Source organism: Nerophis ophidion, linkage group LG17 (assembly GCF_033978795.1).
Source record: "Nerophis ophidion isolate RoL-2023_Sa linkage group LG17, RoL_Noph_v1.0, whole genome shotgun sequence".
Classification (NCBI taxonomy): domain Eukaryota; kingdom Metazoa; phylum Chordata; class Actinopteri; order Syngnathiformes; family Syngnathidae; genus Nerophis; species Nerophis ophidion.
In genome coordinates, this window is record NC_084627.1 from 35,741,701 (window position 1) to 35,763,928 (window position 22,228).

At 38.3% G+C, this 22,228-nt stretch overlaps 1 protein-coding gene across 3 annotated transcripts in view; it reads left to right on the forward strand.

Annotated features, from left to right (window-relative positions):
- chd1 (chromodomain helicase DNA binding protein 1) overlaps positions 1 to 22,228 on the forward strand; it is a 60,246-nt gene that overhangs the window by 20,808 nt on the left and 17,210 nt on the right. For all 3 annotated transcript variants that reach the window (XM_061876846.1, XM_061876847.1, XM_061876849.1), the window contains exons 13-26: positions 2,163 to 2,353; positions 4,018 to 4,206; positions 6,052 to 6,214; positions 12,870 to 13,022; positions 13,616 to 13,687; positions 13,773 to 13,922; positions 15,754 to 15,902; positions 16,878 to 16,974; positions 17,056 to 17,151; positions 19,656 to 19,832; positions 19,914 to 20,077; positions 20,156 to 20,197; positions 20,293 to 20,426; positions 20,557 to 20,695. In XM_061876846.1, coding sequence (XP_061732830.1) covers positions 2,163 to 2,353; positions 4,018 to 4,206; positions 6,052 to 6,214; positions 12,870 to 13,022; positions 13,616 to 13,687; positions 13,773 to 13,922; positions 15,754 to 15,902; positions 16,878 to 16,974; positions 17,056 to 17,151; positions 19,656 to 19,832; positions 19,914 to 20,077; positions 20,156 to 20,197; positions 20,293 to 20,426; positions 20,557 to 20,695 — 1,916 coding nt within the window. The remainder of the gene's footprint in view (positions 1 to 2,162; positions 2,354 to 4,017; positions 4,207 to 6,051; positions 6,215 to 12,869; positions 13,023 to 13,615; positions 13,688 to 13,772; positions 13,923 to 15,753; positions 15,903 to 16,877; positions 16,975 to 17,055; positions 17,152 to 19,655; positions 19,833 to 19,913; positions 20,078 to 20,155; positions 20,198 to 20,292; positions 20,427 to 20,556; positions 20,696 to 22,228) is intronic.

The following is a 22,228-nucleotide window of genomic DNA, read 5'->3' on the forward strand; positions in this document are numbered from 1 at the left end:
GAAAGAAGGTGCGGATCTGGTAACAAATTAAGAAAGACTTAATTCCCAATAAAAATAGCAGGGTTTCCATCGTCCGGCGGTGGTTTGGCTTCAAGAGGGAATATGTCGAACAGACATCCGTAATTTGTCACGTGTGGGGGAAAAGCGTTGCTATAAAAAGTAGCATTACTGCTTACTGCTAATATGTAGCATCATTTGAAAAGTCACTCGCTAGAGAATGAAGATAATTTCACAACCTTAGTAACATACCACATAGTGAAGGACAAATACTATATGATTTCCTATTATGCAGCTCATTTTTATTTGACACTTAAAATGTCTCGGACCATCTTGCACTTTATGTTTTGGAAATGACTTGAATGTTTGTGCCATTGCTTAATACCTTTAATAAATCCACTTTTGGTCAATTGACTTAGTTGTGATTTTCCTCTCTGCATGAAAGTTTAAAAGTAGCATGTATGAATGCAGTATGAAGAAGAATGTTTTAATATATATACAAATAATCATCATACTGTTGTGAATATTTGCATCAAGTGTTCATTCAAAGCCAAGGCAAAATATCGTAATATATATTGTATATCGCGATATGGCCTAAAAATATCGCAATATTAAAAAAAGGCAATATCGCCCAGCCCTAAGTAGTACTGATATTAATAACGTTACGTCTATTTTGTGTGAATAGCCTTAAATAACTTCGATCACATCTAGGAATGTATATGGTGGGGATATTGAGATTATTTGCTTGGTGCTGCGATAGATTTAACGCTTCATAATTTACCACCGCAGTAAAATGCATGTCTACCTCTGGCACAGTCGCTACAGACATAAAAAAATTATGTGAGCCATTTATGATTCTATGACAAATGCTATATGTGCGGAAATTTTCCATCCTGGTGCTGATTGCTTCTAGCTTGACTGACTCCTCACCCAGGCTAACAGTTGCTTATGGGTGAGCTTGCTCTACTGTAGTCAGTCAAGTACTTTTTGTAGCAACGCTTTTGCCGCTTGAAGCCAAACCCACCGCCAGATGATGAACCCTGGGCTGTTTTTCTTAGGAATTAATTCTTCCTTCATTTGTTATCAGATTCGCACCTTCTTTCTCTCGTATTACCACTCTCACCTCTCCGCTAGCATCACATGAATCAGTTCCAAAGACTGGCTAGGCTTCTTCAGGAACTTACCGGGTTTTTATTTACTTTTTGAGCCACTATTTTTGTTTTGCCTTGACAGTATATTTTGGGTCATTTGAAAGCTTGAACACTCAGCATTATGTGGTATATGCCATGGCCCCTGTTATTCAGTCCCTCATTGTATCGTACCCTTAGCAGAGAAACATTACAAAGAAGAATGTGTTAACTTCCCTGTATGATGGTGGGATTGCTGGTGTTGGATTCAAATTCGTCATTTCTCTGTAAACAAACCCCTTCAACTTGCTGTCGTGTGACTGGGGAGATGTCTTTTGTCACTGTGCTTCTTGCTGATGCTCTTGTAATACATTTTAGTCTTGTTTAGATCCACATAAGGCCATATATCCAGAATAATAATCACAATTCTTTGTACCAATATTGAAATCACAATTATTAATCATGTTTATTCATCATGTAGGGTAAAACATACAGTATCAATGTTTCCCACAGGTCGGCAATCTACTTGCACTGGGAGGGTTCTGGAGGTGGGATGGCTTATGAATGTGATGTCATGTTATTTTTAATAAAGTAGTAAAAATTAAATTATATATACATTTTACACATTTGTTTAAAGACAAATCTTGGAAGGTGTTTTTGTTCATATTAGTGTTAACATTTCAGGGGTCTTTTGTCAATGCACAATGTCTTTGGGTCTATCAATTTTTGCTGTTTTTTTCTGCCCTATTAAAAAAGGTGGGGCCATGTTACGTGGGTGACCTTTGCGACATCCCTTTTTTATTCTGTGACTCCATTTGTTTGGGGTTTGTTTGAAATGTTCACAAAGTTTGCATAAACAATGCTGATTAACCTTTCTGATTGTTGTTGATTGCTTGTAATTGTGCTCAAGTTTTCTTGTACGGGAAAGTAAATAGAATAGAAAGTACTTTATTGATCCCTGGGGGAAATTCAGCAATAATAATTGCCATTAGCAGTATAACTGAATGTCTAACAAACCTGTTCCTCTCTTTGTTACAGTCTTTTTTGGGAAACGTTAATTGGGCCTTCATTGGCGTGGATGAGGCCCATCGACTGAAAAATGATGACTCTCTCCTCTACAAAACCATGATTGACTTCAAGTCTAATCACAGGCTTTTGATCACAGGAACCCCATTGCAGAACTCTCTCAAAGAGCTCTGGTCCCTTCTGCACTTCATTATGCCAGAAAAGTAGGCAGTAATATTTTAACCTTCCTTTTAATATACCTTAATTACTTAGAAATTTCTACTAGAAATTGTCTTTCTTTTTTCCTAAAAAACTATGCATAGACCAGATATTCGTATTTACATATCTGTCAAATTCATCAGTTAATTTGTTTGAATTGTTATTTGAATTTGATTAACTTTTAAAAGCATAAATAAGGAAAGAGGTGACAGTTGATGTGAATAATTATTTTATTTGTAAATGTTCGCTAAACAATGGCTGCTCACTGCTTTTGTCTAATCCACTTTTCTTTTTTATTACGACAGAGGTGTCCAAACTTTTTTCCCCGAAGGCAGTACATGGAAAAATTAAAGGATGTGGGGCCATTTGGATGTTTTACAGTTTTGCGGGCCAATAAAAAAACGAGTAGTGTTAATACACTCTAAAATACAAACTTCACCAGGAAGGTAGTGTCCCCAAATGACGGAGGACTCGACTGCATGTTTGTGGGGGTGCTCTGCATGCTTCCATGCCTCGTCATGCTGGATCGCCGCTCTATTATCTAATGCAGCGGCTTTAGGGGCCGCTTGTACTTGAAACGAGTAAACACTTCCTGTCCCTCACACAATTTCAGAAGGCTTAAGTACTTGACAAAATGTTCTGCACTAACTCATACATGTACTGTTACACCTCGAGTATAAAAATAGCATCATACTGCAGTTTGAATTTACTTGCAACTTTTCTGTGTTGTTTTGGTGCAGATGTTTGACGAATGCAGTCAGTTCAGTCAGCACGACAATTCTTAGTTTTGACTTTTCATCGGGAGTTAACTTGACTTAAGCTGTCAAATTTTTAGCCCAAAATCACATCTGTCTAGTTTGAAATGATCCATTGAAAAATTCACTTGGCAGGCTTATTACTTTGAATATCTACGACAAATATGTAAACTTGTTGATCCTCAAGTCTTTACAAGAAACAATTTGACAAAAATTACTTTCTTCCATTCCTCAATAAATATGTACAAAATCAAATAATTTTTCTGATTACAACATCAATCAAATATACACATTTTTTGCCCGTTAAATACATTGTGCTGATCTGGTAACTGCTATATGGCATTTTAATCAATATACAGTACATTTTACACATCCACGTAAACTTAAGAATGTCAGTTTAAAGTGCAAACCAGTTTTAGGAAAACAAGAATATTCAAACTGCAAACATGTACAAATGTGTAAAAGCAAGCAAGCAATCAGCAGCAAATGTCATCAATAATTTCATAAAACAAAACACTAATGTTACAAAACTTAGCGTTTTCAAGTTAACACTTATACAAGTATTATTCTTCTACCACTAAAACTCACTCAGCAAACATTTCCATTCACTCTTATTCAGTACTAATTATGATGTATAGGATATTATGACACTAAAATTTCATTTATTTTGTCTTTCTTAGCAAAATATCAGTCATACGCGCAGGGTTTAAGAGGTTAAATAACACAGACAGAGCATTTCTGTTTTTTGCATTTTAGAAGTAATGTATTCATTTTGTTGCTGTCCAGAAAACTTCATATTTTGCAAGGAAATGGGACAGACTTCAGTCGTAATGGAGTTCTTTAAGCTTGCATTTGTGAGGAGTAACAATGTATGCCCCCATTAATGAGTTGTTGTAATACTCTGCTTTTTCAAGGTTTTACTCGTGGGAGTTATTTGAAGAGGAACATGGTAAAGGACGGGATTCTGGCTACACTAGTCTGCACAAAGAACTAGAACCTTTTCTTCTACGCAGAGTCAAGAAAGATGTGGAGAAATCTCTCCCTGCCAAAGTGGAGCAGATCCTCAGAGTGGAAATGAGCGCTATCCAGAAACAGTATTACAAGTAAGTAACATGAACTACCTTTGTCCTGCTTCATTTTCAAGATGTAGATTGATGAGGCGATTGCGGGGGAATTGCTTAACTTGTAGTGCCAAATCTATTCATGGTGGTCCTACTTTATTCGTGACAGGCCACCATAAATGAATGTATTGGTAACATGAACAGAGGCAGTCCTGCCTAGATTTACACACAAACACACACACGCACACACCCAAAGACTTACCTGTAAACCCCGCCACCAACACAACAATATATTATACTATGTTCTATTATATTAGATTGTATTATTTTAATGAATAATCTGAAATACAAAAAGGTAACAAACCTAGAAAAAACAAGATAAGTTAATGAAATGCAGTATATAAACACCAATTTAAATTGCACAAATCACACGATCTAAAACCTGGCTTGAAAAATCCATGACGAAAGCTAACAAAAAAAACCTACTCTATGGAGCATAAAAAAGATTCCTGCAGTAAAGTATTTCATATTTTACATACGAGTTTTGTTTTGCATCATCCTAACATCGGAACTTTTCCAGTTATGATAACACACCAGTTTTGTGCATAGAAAAACAGCAGATACTTAACATTATATGAATTTAGTGCTCAGACTGCAGCAGATTTTTTAACAGATTGGAAGTGCAATCTAAAACTTGTCTTTTCTAGCCTTTTTTGATGAAAAATCACAATTACGTCATCATATGAAATGTTTTGTGCAACTGTACGATTGATGCTGTCTGATTATACAAAGTCCATAGAGATGCTCCTGTGTAGCATGGAGGATCTCAAGTACAATTTAACAAGCTTCCCTGTTCGCCCGTCAATCAACCAAAGTCATGTTGGTCACGTTGATGACTTTTTCATTTTTCACATAATCCAATTAATTACAAGTATGTATGTACTGTAGGTTTATTTTAATTTGCCTGTTGAAGCAATGTTGTCAACTCAGCAACTTTGTCACAAAATCAGGTGACTTTCCAATTATTTTTGCAACTTTTTTTTGTAAACGGCTACTAGCGACCTTTACCGGTTTTGGAGACTGGGGTGAAAGCTCAAAGCACGGTGCTGCTATAAGCCCTTTTTCTGTTCCAAAGCACTTGCAGGCGATCAGCGCGGAGCAGCAGAGAACAGAGCAGAAACAAACAGAAATATTTGATGCATTAAAATTGTAATTGTATTGTATGCATGTTTGAAAAAAACTGAGTTGAACTCGCAGGGCGTTAATTGCAGTGGTTCGCTCATGCACACATCCAATGCAGTCTGGGCGTTAATGGTGCGTTGAAAATGTACTCTATATAAAGGGTTACTACTGGAAATGAGTGGCGATAGCCTATAGAACTGGCAAGTTTTGTTTGGATTCTTTTTTAAGTGCGTGTGCCCTCACATAGAGTGTACCAGGATATGATGAAGAGAATGTAGCTCTGAGCTTCACTGTAACCACAGTGGGAGACTAGGAAAGTGTGTGTTGTTTCCTTTAATGTCAATAAGCTTACAATGTTATGCAGAGGTACAGTTATAACAATTTTATAGACGAATTATACTGTTCAGAAGGCACGGTGTAAAGTGGGGGAGGGAACTATTTTCTTTTTTCTAGGAGGGCGTATCAGAAAATATTTTAGAAGCAACGCTTTAAAGCAAAGCTGTCCCTCCACATTTGATTATCCGCATCACATTTAAATGCAACTCCATCAAAGTATCCCTGACAGCATTTTTTATTTTTTATTTTCATGTAACGTATTTAAATACTTTCTTATTAGAAAATGTAGGATTCTGTCCTGATATATGTTTCTAGTTAAGAGGTGTGTATCTCTTTAAAGATGGTAACTTATATGTCTGGTGTGCACAGATGGATTCTGACCAGAAACTACAAGGCTTTGAGTAAAGGTACCAAAGGCAGCACTTCCGGTTTCCTAAATATCATGATGGAGTTGAAGAAGTGCTGTAACCACTGTTATCTCATCAAACCTCCCGAGGACAACGAATTTCTCAACAGAGCTGAAGCATTACAGGTCAGTTTATTGTCTTTTGTTGACATTGGACACGTTTTTGCTGGACGATATATTGTCCCACAAATTATTGCCTTTTAACAATAATATTGTCAGCTTTATTTTATAACCAAAATAATCACTAATGTAATGATAATATATCAATAATAATGCAAGTAACAATTTAATAGGCTATAAACCTTCATTTCTCATTACTGTAAAATTGTTTATCATTGTAGTGGAATTGTAAGGTAAGGGGGATCAAGGGTGATGGGTCAAATGCAGAGAATAATTTCGCCACACCTAGTGTGGGTGTGACAATCATGGGTACTTTAACTTTTTACATTTTAGTTATCCTAAATAAATAAACAAACAATATAACAGGACTCTCATCTCTGTTAGCAAAAATTTTACTTAAATAGATATTGAGCACTTTAAAGTTTTTTTTTTCCCAGTTGGAAAACGTAAGTCAGGTGTTTTTTGCTGCCATCACAGCATTCTCGCACATTTGTGTTGATAGGCTCATATTGTCCATCTATCCATCCATACATCCATTTGTTTTTACTCAGGGTTTCCCCGAGCTTAAAATCCACATGGTGCGTGTGACTTAATCAAAATAGTTTGCATAATTGTTGATGATGCATGTATATATATTTTAATTCTACATTTAGAAAATAAGTATGTGTTATTACAGACCCCGTTTCCATATGAGTTGGGAAATTGTGTTAGATGTAAATATAAACGGAATATAATGATTTGCAAATCGTTTTCAACCCATATTCAGTTGAATATGCTACAAAGACAACATATTTGATGGTCAAACTCATAAACATTTTTTTTTTTCAAATAATCATTAACTTTAGAATTTGATGCCAGCAACACTTGACAAAGAAGTTGGGAACGGTGGCAATAAATACTGATAAAGTTGAGAAATTCTCATCAAACACTTATTTAGGAACATCCCACATGTGTGCAGGCTAATTGGAAAAAGGTGGGTGCCATGATTGGGTATAAAAGCAGCTTCCATGAAATGCTAAGTAATTCATAAACAAGGATGGGGCGAGGGTCACCAATTTGTAAGAAAATTGTCAAAAAGTTTTAGAACAACATTTCTCAACGAGCCATTGCAAGGAATTTAGGTATTTTACAATCTATGGTCCGTAAAATCATCAAAAGGATCAGAGAATCTGGAGAAATCACTGCACGTAAGCGATGATATTGCAGGTGGTACTGCATCAAAAACAGACATCAGTGTGTGAAGGAAATCACCACATGGGCTCAGGAACATTTCATAAAACCACTGTCAGTAACTGGCCCTGCGATGAGGTGGCGATGTGTCCAGGGTGTACCCAGCCCGATTGTAGCTGAGATAGGCGCCAGCGCCCCCCGCGACCCCAAAAGGGAATAAGCGGTAGAAAATGGATGGATGGGCACTGTCAGTAACTACAGTTGGTCGCTACATCTGTAAGTGCAAGTTAAAACTCTGCTATGCAAAGCAAAACCCATTAATCAACAACACCCAGGAACGCCGCTGGCTTTGCTGGGCCCGAGCTCATCTAAGATGGACTGATGCAAAGTGGAAAGGTGTTCTGTGGTCTGACGAGTCCACATTTCAAATTATATTTAGAAACTGTGGACGTGGTGTCCTCCGGAACAAAGAGGAAAATAACCATCCGGATTGTTATAGGCGCAAAGTTCAAAAGCCAGCATCTGTGATGGAATGGGGGTGTATTAGTGCCCAAGGCATGGGGAACTTACACATCTGTGTAGGAACCATTAATGCTGAATGGTTTATACAGGTTTTGGAGCAACATCTGTTGTCATCCAAGCAACGGTATCATGGACGCCCCTGCTTATTTCAGCAAGACAATGCAAAGACACGTGTTACAGCAGCTTGGTTTTGTAGTAAAAGAGTGCGTGTAATTTCCTGGCCCGCCTGCAGTCCAGACCTGTCTAATATCAAAAATGTGTGGCGCATTATGAAGCGTAAAATACGAGAGCGGAGATCCTGGACTGTTGAACGACTGAAGCTCTACATATAACAAGAATGGGAAAGAATCCACTTTCAAAGATTCAACAATTAGTTTCCTCTGTTCCCAAATGTTTATTGAGTGTTGTTAAAAGAAAAGGTGATGTAACACAGTGGTGAAAATGCCCTTACCCAACTACTTTGGCACGTGTTGCAGCCATGAAATTCTAAGTTAATTATTATTTGCAAAAAAAAATTTAGTTTATGGGTTTGAACATCAAATAACTTGTCTTTGTAGTGCATTCAGTTGAATATGGGTTGAAAAGGATTTGCAAATCATTGTATTCCGTTTATATTTACATCAAACACAATTTCCCAACTCATATGGAAACGGGGTTTTAGGTAATTAACATTTTTGTTGTATTGCTGTATAAGTGTAAACATGAGTACAGTCTCCAATGAAAGATCAAAGATATAAACATGCTAGAGTTTTACGAAGAAAACTTCACTTAAAAAAATATAAATATCTCCTATCACTACTAATAATGGAATGAAAGTTGATAAATATTTTAGCAGTGTTGAATATTTCAAGATTGCTGATTTCATCATTTTACTGTCAGTCAAAAAGGGTTTCAGCACAGACAGGTCATCCAATCATTATGCGGAAGCCTGGCGACCCTTTTTAATCACTCTTATTCATTCGCTTAGCGTCCAAGGGCAGGACAAAGTTAAGTATTTAGCCAATGATTGTCTCAGACACACGTGTGCGTTTTGCTTACGGTTCATCCAAGTTTTTTAGTGGCCACATTTTCCGCGCATCACAAGTCAATCTTGTTTAAATTATATAGGCTATATATCCATTCATACTGTATATTACTTTAATTTGTTTCCACGTAAAAACAAAAGCCTAATTTTTAAGGTGTGGTGGCTTCAATTTAGCCGTGGCGCAGCACCATTATCAGATACATATGGGGGAAAACCCTTTTACTGCCTTTGCACATGTCTATGCTTACTTTTGTATGCACAATAAATCAACCCAAAAAACGTATTTTGGAGCAATGTTCACTGACTCTATTTGGCTTGTTAGTTTCCCCTCATAGGCACGCGATGATGGTCGTAGTTGAGGGAATAGTTGTTTGATGCTGGCTGATAGAAAATTTCCCATTCGTTGCAACAGTCAGCTGTAATGCATTGTTGCATCTTGATAATTTTTTTGCATGTGATGCTATACGCGTTTGCGAGACTAGCTGGTAAAGTGAGCGGCTAGATGTGAGGTTAAAAAGAGAATGGCAAAGGCGGGGGGGCACCCATGTCTGCTGTCAGGTCTGTTGGTCATTCTCCATGTAGATGTGTCACTGGTGTCATATTATTAAGTTGTTTTTTTGCAATATTTTTGTGATCAACCGGTAGGGTCCCAAAGATTGACTGGTCGCACACAAGTTGGACATTAACGACAATGTACTGCGTTCTCTCGTAGTTGTTGCGTTTTTCTTTGTTACTTACATTGAACTAAGAGGGCACAGACTACCAAGTCAAATTCCCTCTGTGTAAAACATACTTGGCCAAAAAAGCTGATTGTGATACACAATAACAATATTGCAGTTTAAAACATGACATTTGTCAGTATGAACAAGTATCAAATAATTGTAGTTGCCTATAACAGATATAAAGTTTCCAAGGAATAAACGTATTAAAATGTCAGGTATCGGCATTATTCAACTTACTGCGTCATGAGCTTAAGCTAATTAATTATTGTGACCTCTAGGTGTGGCCAAAATACTTAAAGGCCTACTGAAACCCACTACTACCGACCACGCAGTCTGATAGTTTATATATCAATGATGAAATCTTAACATTGCAACACATGCCAATACGGCCTTTTTAGTTTACTAAATTGCAATTTTAAATTTCGCGCGAAGTATCCTGTTGAAAACCTCGGTATGATGACGTGTGACGTCTCGGATTGTAGCGGACATTTTTTTCCAGCCCGATCCCAGCTATAAGTAGTCATCTTTAATCGCATATTTACACAGTATTCTGGACATCTGTGTTGCTGAATCTTTAGCAATTAATAATGGAGATGCCATAGAAGAAAGATGGAGGTGGGAAGCGGTGTATTGCAGCTGCCTTTAGCAACACAAACACAGCTGGTGTTTCCTTGTTTACATTCCCGAAGGTGAAGCTTTACTATGGAACCGGAAGGTTTCGGTGAGAAAATTGTGGTAATACGTCGGCTCTTACCGTAGACATGAGCAGAGCTTGCGTCGTTCCTCGTGTAAAAAGAGGCAGCTGCGACTCTCTTGCCTCCTCCGTGGCTTCCCTCAGAGACACTGGCGGTGGCCACACCCCTCTGACTTTCAGGTACGACAGTATAATCTCACTACAACACTTGTAACACAATAAGCAGATAAGGGATTTTCCAGAATTATCCTAGTAAATGTGTCTAATAACATCTGAATCGCTCCCACTGCCCTGTCTTTTTTATTTATTTATTTTTTGTAATTTTTTTTTTTATAGTCCTTCACTCTCACTATCCACATCCACAAATCTTTCATCCGCGCTCAAATTAATGGAGGAATTGTCGCTTTCTCGGTCCGAATCGCTCTGCTGCTGGTGGCCATGATTGTAAACAATGTGAGGACGTGAGGAGCTCCACAACCCGTGACATCACGTGCACATCGTCTGCTACTTCCGGTACAGGCAAGGCGTTTTTATTAGCGACCAAAAGTTGTGAACTTTATCGTCGATGTTCTCCACTAAATCCTTTCAGCAAAAATATGGCTATATCGCGAAATGATCAAGTATGACACATATAATGGACCTGCTATCTCCGTTTAAATAAGAAAATCTCATTTCAGTAGGCCTTTAAATCCATTCATAGATAGATAATACTTTGATTCCTTCAGGAGAGTTCCCTCAGGAAAATTACAATTCCAGCAGCAGTGTACAGAATTGAGATATAATTTAAAAAGTAAATAATGGGGGTATATGTTATTGTTTTGCATCCCCCGTCATCTTAGTACCCCCCCGCCCTCCAGAGAGGAGTTGTACAGTCTGATGGCATGTGGGACAAAATAGTTTTTGAGTCTATTAGTCCTTCACTTGGGATGAAGCAGTCTAGCACTGATCAGGCTCCTCTGGCTACCGATAACAGTATGTAGAGGGTGACTGGCATCATCCATGATGCTCACTAGTTTTTCCACAGTCCACTTCTCTGCCACCATCACCAGTGAGTCCACTTTTATTCAAGAAGGTTAATAACAAATAAGTTAATGTTTGTCATACCTACCATTGTTCTTTCTTTATGTAATTTATCTTGATCAAGTCTTTTCTAACATTCTACACTACAAAATAGTAAAAGTTAGATCGGTTCCAATAAGGGTTTTATGCTGCCAATTCCGATGTGATCATCCATGAGTGAGATTGGCAGAATTCGATCACATGTATTAACCATGCTTTTTTCAATGTATTTATGGTGAGTGCTATTGACAGTTGAACAATATCGACACAATATTTAAAACAGTTCTTTATTTTCTTGTTACATACAATTGTTTGAGCAAATAAACACGTCAATAGTACTCTAAACAAAAGCAAAAACTATCATCTACTACTCATTTTAAGTCCTTTGTTTTTTGCCTTTAATGTCCTCCTGCGTCAGGGGAATTGTTCCCTGAGCGTGTAAACATTCGATTGTAAACAACAATATAATGACTTTTGAGAAAATAACAATGTTGATTTAATCACTCCTGTATCAATATATTTAGGACTGATGCTACCCTTGGTATTGACACCACTTTATGAATCAATCTGCCCTGTTTTTACATGTTGTCTACGGACTGTCACAATGCTAACACATATCTTCCTTAGACTTTTAGCCTTTAATTGTTAAATTTCTGTCAATAACTACTTGCTTTCTGTAGCAATTGTCCTTCATTGACACTTCCTTAACTTTACCAAGCAGTTATTTATTTTATTTGTCCTATCATATTACATTTGTCCAGTGTGTAGATGCCTTCCGCTCCAGTGTAGCTGGAATAGGCTCCATTTTTTTCTTTGATAAGTATTGCATTGTATTGCATTTATATATATATATTTATATATATATATATATATATATATATATATATATATATATATATATATATATATATATATATATATATATATATATATATATATATATATATATATATATATATATATATGTATGTATGTATGTATGTATGTATATGTATGTATGTTAAACAAACCTTTAACAAAGTGGTCAGTGCAAACTCGTGCTTTCCTCGACTCTTTTTAGACTGGAGTTTGTGCCACTTTTCTCATCTTTTGTAATATCTTGATCTCTTCCGCCCTTCTCGATTACCCTTCGAGGAAATCGGAAGAAACTTTTTTCCTTTTTGCAATTTAAACGGTTCTGACAATCAAAAACAAGGCAAGCATAGGGCAGTTTGCTTTGAGAAAGGCTAAATAGCACCGAGTACCCAGTTAGAACAGACACTGGCTTGCTTGTAATGAGCGAACGTGAACCGGACCTGACTTCATGTAAATCTAAACAAAAGGGACCCCTTTAATGCAATTTGTAGTAATGGAGTGTTGCAATACAAGTACAATTTTACTTGGAATTCATTTATTCTCATTTGGTAAATTTGCCAGTACTAATGACACAACAAATTGGAAAAATAACACCAATTTCTGCTCTTTTTTTAGCATCTCATTCGCAGCAGTGGGAAGCTGATTCTTTTGGACAAATTGCTGGTGCGTTTAAAAGAGCGAGGCCACAGAGTTTTGATATTTTCCCAGATGGTTCGGATGCTGGATATCCTTGCCGATTACCTGAGAAGCCGACAGTTTCTCTTTCAGGTGCCTGAATAGATCATTACCATCACTTTTATTGTACAACAGGTATCTCCCACAAGTGAGTGCACTCCTCACATCTCAGCAACCGTTTTAATACACTGAATCATCTGTGTACAGCTTGGATAGCATATACAAAGTATAGGTTGGTTGGTAGAGTGGCCGTGCCAGTAACTTGAGGGTTCCAGGTTCGATCCCCGCTCCCGCCATCCTAGTCACCACTGTTGTGTCCTTGGGCAAGAAACTTCACCCACCTGCTCCCAATGTCACCCACATTGGTTTAAATGTAACTTAGATATTGAGTTTCATTATGTAAAAGCGCTTCGAGTCACTAGAGAAAAGCGCTATATGAATATAATTCACTTCACTTCACATATAGAATAGCATTCAACAACCTGCCATTATTATGTAAATATCTTGTAATATTGGTACCCCTGTTTTGCCTGACAATCAAGCATTATGGTGGTAACATCATTGTCTGGTGCTGCAAGGAGTGTACTCACTTTTGTGAGTTACTGTAGATTGGTATGAATGTTTAACTTGTATATTGTTCCAGTTAACCTAATTCATCAATTGAACATGTTATACTGTGTATTTAGCGATTAGATGGCTCCATCAAGGGTGAAATGAGGAAACAAGCTTTGGATCATTTTAATGCAGATGGCTCGGAGGTAAGTGTCGTGTGAATACAACAGGTGCAGTTTGAGAGTCCTGTGAGTAAATATGCCAATTAAAGTGATCACCCTGTCTCCTCAGGATTTCTGCTTCCTATTATCCACACGTGCAGGCGGCCTGGGTATCAACCTGGCTTCCGCTGACACAGTTGTCATCTTTGACTCAGATTGGAACCCACAAAATGATCTCCAAGCCCAGGCCAGAGCCCATAGAATTGGACAAAAGAGACAAGTAAGCAATAGTGGCCTAGTGGTTGGAGTGTCCGCCCTTAGATCGGTAGGTTGGGAGTTCAAACCCCGGCCGAGTCATACCAAAGACTATAAAATGGGAACCATTACCTCCCTGCTTGGCACTCAGCATCAAGGGTTGGAATGGGGGGTTAAATCACCACAAATGATTCCCGGGCGCGGCACCGCTGGTGCCCACTGCTCCCCTCACCTAACGGGGTGAACAAGGGGATGGGTCAAATGCAGAGGACAAATTTCACCACACCTTGTGTGTGTGTGACAATCATTGGTACATTAACTTTAACTTAACTTAACAGTATATGAATTACTAAATGGTCTTGGCTTTATTCAGACTTAATCAAGCTAAAATATAATATGTAAATAAAAGCCTTATGATACTTCCACTAATATTTGTGCTGGGGTTTTTTCTGAACCCACAAGACCCAGAAGTTGTATTAGATGAAACGATACTGAAGCGCATCGGTTTCTCCTTTAAGAAAAAAAAATATGTGACATAAAACTGCTTTGTCATTTAATTGTGCAGTGCCAAACTGTGTTTATCAGGAAGCCCTCTTTTCCGCTCACAAGTGACAGCCTGTACTAAAAGAAGTCGTTGGAGTGCCACATCTGATTCACCTACTCAGTGACCTAGTGGTTAGAGTGTCCGCCCTGAGATCGGTAGGTTGTGAGTTCAAACCCCGGCCGAGTCATACCAAAGACTATAAAAATGGGACCCATTGCCTCCCTGCTTGGCACTCAGCACCAAGGGTTGGAATTGGGGGTTAAATCACCATAAATAAATCCGAGGCGTGGCACCGCTGCAGCCCACTGCCCCCCTCACTTCCCAGGGGGTGATCAAGGGGATGGGTCAAATGCAGAGGACAAATTTCACCGCACCTAGTGTGTGTGTGACAATCATTGGTACTTTAAATTTAACTTTACGTCTTCATCGATCTAAATGAAACAAGATGGAATTTGTTGCGAAGTGTGGTAGCATTTTGGTCTTACAGAGGCAAATAAAGTAAAATGTTTACTATTTGGCTCATTGGCCAGAGTTGAGCAAATTTAATATTCTTTTCTGCACAACTGTTCATTTAAAAATAAAATTACAACTATTTACTTATTTTTGTAATTTTTAATTTGGGGAAATAGTTCAGTAACATTTTGAAAAATAATTTAGGCTTTATACATTTACACAAGAGTAACATTTTGTTTTTGGTCCATTTTTGGTTTCAAATGTGATTGGATGTAAATATGGTAGGGGTTGAACTTTTCAGTAAAAAATATATACTTTTATGGTTATTGTGCAATCCCACATTTGTATAATTATTGTAGGTTAATGTAGAGCGGTTGTTTTATTTTGAATGTGCTGTTATTGTCATTTATGATTTTGTGGGTATTCGCTTTTTACCTAATGTTGTACATGTATCAAACCTATTTTGAAATTTCTGACCCTAGGAAGAACAGCTAAGCAGCTAATGGGGATCTTATTTAACAAATAAACAATGTATTTAATTTGCAGTTCAAATGTATTGATTGCAGAGGACCATTATGAAACACTAATACATTATCATTGCAGTGTAGATACAGGTAGTGAGTGTGCCGTACAGTCCCGGAGGTGTCCTTTACCTATTACTACCCAGCAGTATTTATTACAGTAGATCACTTCTATTTGAGGGGATTTTGTTCCTGTTGCTTTGTTGTTGAATAGCAGAGATGATAGACACATCAAAAATGCCTCCAGTCCTCACATATGTATTATGTTATCACTGTCAAACACTCAATCACCCCACCTTGTGTACTCTTTATCACTTCTTCTGCTTGCGTTCTTTTAGGTTAACATCTACCGTCTGGTGACAAAGAGTTCAGTGGAGGAGGAAATCATTGAGCGAGCAAAGAAGAAGATGGTGCTGGATCACCTTGTCATTCAGAGGATGGATACGACAGGGAAAACAGTCCTCCACACGGGCACTGCTCCCTCCAGGCAAGCCACAAATACTGTATTTACTAGCGGTACAAAGATACATGTGGTACTGGTTTACTAAATACTAAAAGACCTTTATACCAGTGCTTCCCGTGGTATATATATCCAGTGGTTTGGCTGTAGAACCCACTATTAACCCTTTAATGGCAAACAGTAACCAATTTGCGGACATTTTCAAATTCAAATAGCCTATATTTAATGAAAAGACAGTGCAGTTAGAATTTGAGGTAGTGCAAAATAGCAATGTGTGCTAGCACAAAACAAGTGAAATGATCAATTCAAGAAAAATATATTTTTTACACAATTTGTGGACAAATTATAATTTTTTGGCTAAACTCAAACGTCTCTGTAGAGGTTTCTAGTACATGGTATATCTGAGAATTTTAATTGGAGACATCAACAAAAACTGCGATTCAAATATATTCAAGTGTTTTTTTTTTCCCCCTCTCATTAAGTAAAAAAATAGATTTAGTTTCCTAGTCTGGATAAATAGTTCAGTCACATAGTTGTACTTGCATGTCAGCTTTGTGGGCAGGCAGAATTTGCTCAAGCAACAACGTGAGGTGCCGTCGTTGAGTGGTGAGACGTTGTTTCTCACGAGAAGCATTCAACAGATTTGAATGAAGCCAGTGTTTCTTTAAATTGCAGTTTGTCGACTTATCTGCTAGTGGTGGCCATAAATCTGTTTTGCTTCGGCTCCAGTTACAAAAATGTGGGAGGGGGCACAAAGTGTTATACACGATGTTGCGTGGAGGGTTTTTTACTACATTTAAAAAGCACACCCGCTCAAACACATCCAAAAAGCAAGATGTACTGTATGTGTCACAGGAAAAAAAGAACAGAGTCCTGCGGTCCAGTATTTTACTGTGTCCGGTTGCATCCTTATTATTTACTTCCTTGTGACAACCTCCGAAAACTTGACTGTCACCGTCAATGTCACATGAACTTTTCCAATGTTCTTTTTATGTCATGCAGTTCAGCACCATTTAACAAGGAAGAGTTGTCTGCCATCCTGAAATTTGGTGCCGAGGAACTTTTCAAAGAGCTGGAGGGCGAGGAGCAGGAACCACAGGTACAGAACACCTCAACTGTACTCAAATGTGTTATTATGGAAGTAGTGGAGGGTCACATAAGGGTATGTCCTGCTCTACAGGAAATGGATATTGATGAGATTCTTAAAAGAGCTGAAACCAGAGAGAATGATCCTGGACCTTCCACCGTGGGAGAAGAACTGCTGTCTCAGTTCAAGGTAAATAGGAGGACTCTTTTCAATAACTGTTGACTAGTATACTCTACAGGCTTGACTATGCCTCTGTTTTGCTCTTATTTTCTCCTACTAAGTAGCTGCACAAAAATTGCCTTCTTGATTTACACTAATATATAATCAAAATTTTAAAGGATTTTAGTCTACTCAAATAAATGCTGTTGTTTAACTCAAACATTGTTGACATGTTGGTTGGCACTCCCAGCGAGCCACCAGCCAAAACAAGATACCTCTACTTCCCTTGCTCGACCTACTGATGACTGTGTGCGTGCACGTTGCATTGCGTATGGAAATACCCCCCCTCTCCGCCTCCACAAAAAATTGATTCCATTCTTTAAATTTAAGCAAATAAATTGTGATTAATAATTGTACAGCCTTGGTACAGAATGTAAAATGCATATAAGTAGCACTTGTGTGAGTTAGGAAATTATTATTTATTAGCGGTGTAAGGGTTTTGTAGACACCGCGGTATTTCAGTTTCAAAGCCTTCACAATAATGAATGCCGTGATGGTATCAATCAAAAACTTGGTATGTAGTTTTTTTCCTGGCGCTTTAGTGTTTGCATGTATTGCACAGTGCGGCACTGGCAAGGAGGGGCGCGGAACCTTGTAAACAAGGAGTGAACTGTTTTCGAAGTAGATGAGAAGAATTGTTGTTTTCGGGCATTTCATCAAAATCTGTCCAGAACTTTTTTGAGCGATGTTGCTAACAGACAAACAAACACTGGCGAAAACATAACCTCTTAGGCGAAGTTAAGAAAGTGTGCGTTCCGCAAAGTGCACCACTTTCGTTTTGAGCATTTCGAAGATGGCACAGCCGGTCATGTCGCACGGCACGTACGGAAATCACCCCCAAAAAAATTATAAATCGCGGGAAATACGAGTAAACTGAAAAAATTCTTCATCATTCCTCAATCCATTTATCCATTTTCCAATGCTTGTCTCTCTCGATGTCGCGGGTGGCTGGAGCCTATCCAGTTGCACTCGGGTCGAAGGTAGCACCCTTTAAAAGTTGCCACCTCATAAATCGGCACCTAAAAATATATTTGAAGTCAGCGAGGTCAAACATCAAAAATGTTTAATGAAAAATGTGTTAATATTTCTTAGAAATGGTATATTCCAGACTGATGCAAATGTTTCCCCTGTGACACTACTTGTCAGAAAGTGAACTGAAGTGAACAATATTGTTTTTGCACTGGATTTTTACATTGTCACTTTTAAAGACACTCAACTATAATTGTTTTGTAATATTTGCTGGAGGATGCCACTGCACAATTCTTTGCACCTAAAAGGAAGTGAATTCTTTTTCTATAGCGCTTTTTCCTCTAAAGACTCAAAGCGCTATACATAGTGAAACCCATTATCTACACCTTTTAAGCTACATTCAAACCAGTGTGGGTGGCACTTAACAGCAGTCGCAGGAACGGCAGTAAACAAGACATCAGCGGCTCAGTGCTGCATAAGCTGCTTCTACTTCACAGTTTTATGGCAGTTTGCATCTATATAAGATGCATTATTGCTATCTTCAGTTTCATTTTATAATTACATTAATGTCTCTCCTAGAGCCCAGTGCCGCATAAACTATGGTTAGCTCCCGGTTATCACTGCGAAAAAATACTTAATCTGCATTACCGCTTATCTAACAACATTTCTACTATTTGGTAAATATACATGTCACGAGATGTAAATTAGGTGTTGTTCGGGGTTTTAAAGCGTTTCTAATTATTGCGTATTTCCATTGTGACTGATCTGATACTATGGCCAGAATGCAGAAGCGTTCCTCCAGTGACGTTAATCTCCGTAAATAGCCGAAGGTATTCTGAACGGAATATTAAAAATGGCTGACTGAATTTGTGGCCTTTTGTGATGTTTAGATGGTATTTTCACATACTTTGCGGATTGTAAATACAATTGGATATGGTTCAATGAATAGAATGAAACACATAGCATATAAAGTTAACTTGTTTTTCATCTCTACTTGTACTTTAGTATAGTCATTTATTTCAGACCCAGGGGTATCCACATCACAGAAGAAAAGCATATGACAACTATAAAACAAATTAAAGAAATACAAGCAGCAGAATAAATAAAAAATAAAACACTTATTTTTAAATCTGAAATTGTAAAACCTTGCACAATATTTATTGTCCAGCATACAGGCTTGTTCGCCAATGGTTCCAAAAATTGGATGAAAATCTGACAGAATTGCGAGTAGGATTTGTCAGGCCATTAATCATAGTGTGTTCTGACTCAGCTGCCCTACACATGAACCTATACATGAGAAAGTGGCGGGGCAGGTCAGGACCCCAGCATTGACAAACATTGGGTTTGCGCTGGAGTGCTTTGAAGCTCTTAGAAGCAGCCTCATGCTGTCATTATCATCCCCTACTGCCAAAGACATGATCAAAAACATTCAGTTGAGCAATCGAGAGCAATCTATATATGGAAAATGTGCTACTTTTAATTAAGTGGTCCTCTGACATGTACAGGTAGCGAACTTCACCATGATGGATGAAGAGGAAATAGAAATGGACTCGGAGCGTAGCCATCGAAGTTGGGATGACATCATTCCTGAAGAGCAGAGGAGGAGGATGGAGGAGGAGGAGAGGCAGAAGGAGCTGGAGGAGATCTACATGCTGCCACGCATGAGGAACTGTGCCAAACAGGTACTTGGGCCGTTATCCTGAAAGTATGGCTGATAATGTTCTATATTTATTATAATCTATTTCCTCTTGTAAATTCCACAGATAAGCTTTAATGCAAATGCGGGCAGAAGGCAGGGCCGAAGCAGGAGATACTCCGGGTCAGACAGTGACTCCCACTCAGATCGAAAGAGGCCAAAGAAACGTGGCCGGCCTCGTACTATTCCGCGTGAAAATATCAAGGGCTTCAGTGATGCTGAAATCCGGAGGTGACTATCACGACTATCAAGAAATATCTGCATTGAAGTTCCCACATAGGTGTTGACATCATTTCCAATACTTAACAGGTTTGTCAAGAGTTACAAGAAATTTGGTGGACCGCTGGAAAGGTACTTGAAATCTGTTTTTATCGTCTATTGTGTCGCTTGTTTGTTTTGTCAGAAAATGCAATTCTGACATTTGGACGTGTAATTTTCTGACTCAGGTTGGATGCTATTGCTCGTGATGCCGAACTTGTGGATAAGTCTGAACATGACCTGAAACGCTTGGCTGAAACTGTCCACAACGGCTGTTTGAGAACACTACGCGAGAACCCATGTGGACCTGAAAGAAATTCTGGTATTTTCAGAAATATTTTTTTATAAGGCAAACATACAAAATATACCACATATCATACATACCACTTCACAGGTATTGTCTGGGAGCTTCTGTAATGGACACTAATTGAAGTTGTACATTTTTGGTCTAGGGGGCAGGAGAGGGAAGGTAAAAGGTCCCACATTCAGGATCTCCGGTGTCCAAGTCAACGCCAAGCTTGTTATCTCTCATGAGGAAGAGCTTGCTCCGCTTCACAAAGCCATTCCTGAGGACGCTGAAGAGAGAAAGAAGTTAGTAAATAGAACATTGAACTTATAGAAAACCTCAATATATTGATGTTAGGGCTGGGCGATATGGCCTTTTTTTTTAATACCTTAATATTTTTAGGCCATGTCACGATACACGATATATATGTCAATATTTTGCCTTAGCCTTGAATTAACACTTGATTGCATATAATCACACCAGTGTGAAGATTCTGTGTTTATATTAAAACATTCTTGTTAATACTGCATTAATATATGCTCATTTTAAACTTTCATGCAGAGACGGAAATCACAACTAAGTCAATTGACCAAAACTGTATTTATTAAACCGTTATAAAGCAGTGGCACAAACATTCATGTCATTTCAAAACAGAAAGTGCAAGATTGTCAGAGACATTTTAAAACAAGCTGAGTGCACTTTTGTGCATGACGTCACTAATATGACATCAAAACAACACTAAATTAAAGTGCACTTTTTGTGCCTAACACCACTACAATAGATTAAAACAAATAAAGTGCACTTTTGTGCATGATGTCACACAAGATATTTCAATAACCGTCAAATAAAAATTAGCCGCATAATAGGAAATCAAATCGCTGTGTGGTAGGTTACTGCGGAGGTTATCACCTTGTGTTGTTCACTATTTTTTTCATACGGTGTTGATGTGGAAATGGTTGCCTCGGCATTTTGTTGGTGTGGCACCGGATGGAGATGTTGACATGCGGAGTAATCACTCTTCATTCTCTAGCAGGTGACTTATCAAATGCTGCTACATATTAGCAGTAATGCTACTTTTTGTAGCAACGCTTTTGCCCCACACTTGACAAATTACGGTTGTCTGTCGACATATTCCCACTTGAAGCCAAACCACCGCCAAACGATGGACCCCCTGCTGTTTTTCTTGGGAATTAATTCTTCCTTCATTTGGTACCAGATTTGCACCCTCTCTCTCTCTCGTATTACCACTCGCACCACAGCCAACGTTACCCATGCTGCTACCTCTCTGCTCCGTGAGGGCGTATATGTTTGTGATGTATGTAAGAAGGTGTGCTTGCTGTCTGTGAGGAGAGACAACAAAGAGTGGGAAGAGCCTGTAGTGTAATGCCAGCAGCTAAAAGCAACTGCGTGAGAACGTATACTCGAATATCACAATATAGTCATTTTCTATATCGCGCAGAGACAAACCCGCGATATATAGAGTATATTGATATATAGCCCAGCCGTAATTGATGTGTATTATCTAAAAACAAAAGGGTTTCTTGGATAAGGATTATAATGTTCTGTTTATTAAGACCACTCCAAGTGCTACAAACCACTACAAACAATGACAGTATTGATATTCCTGCTTAGAATTGATCACTATTCTCTGGCAATTTTCTATTCTCTAATGATAAACGGTATAGGAGTGTAGTGTAGGATACTTCTCTTGTTGCCTTAAGAGAGGATGGAAAGAGGAAAAAAAGGACAGAGGGGGAAATTGCGAGGACAAGAGGGGCATAAGACAGAGAAACATCAAACACAAAAATAAGTATAAGTACTTTGTGAGCGCATTCAAC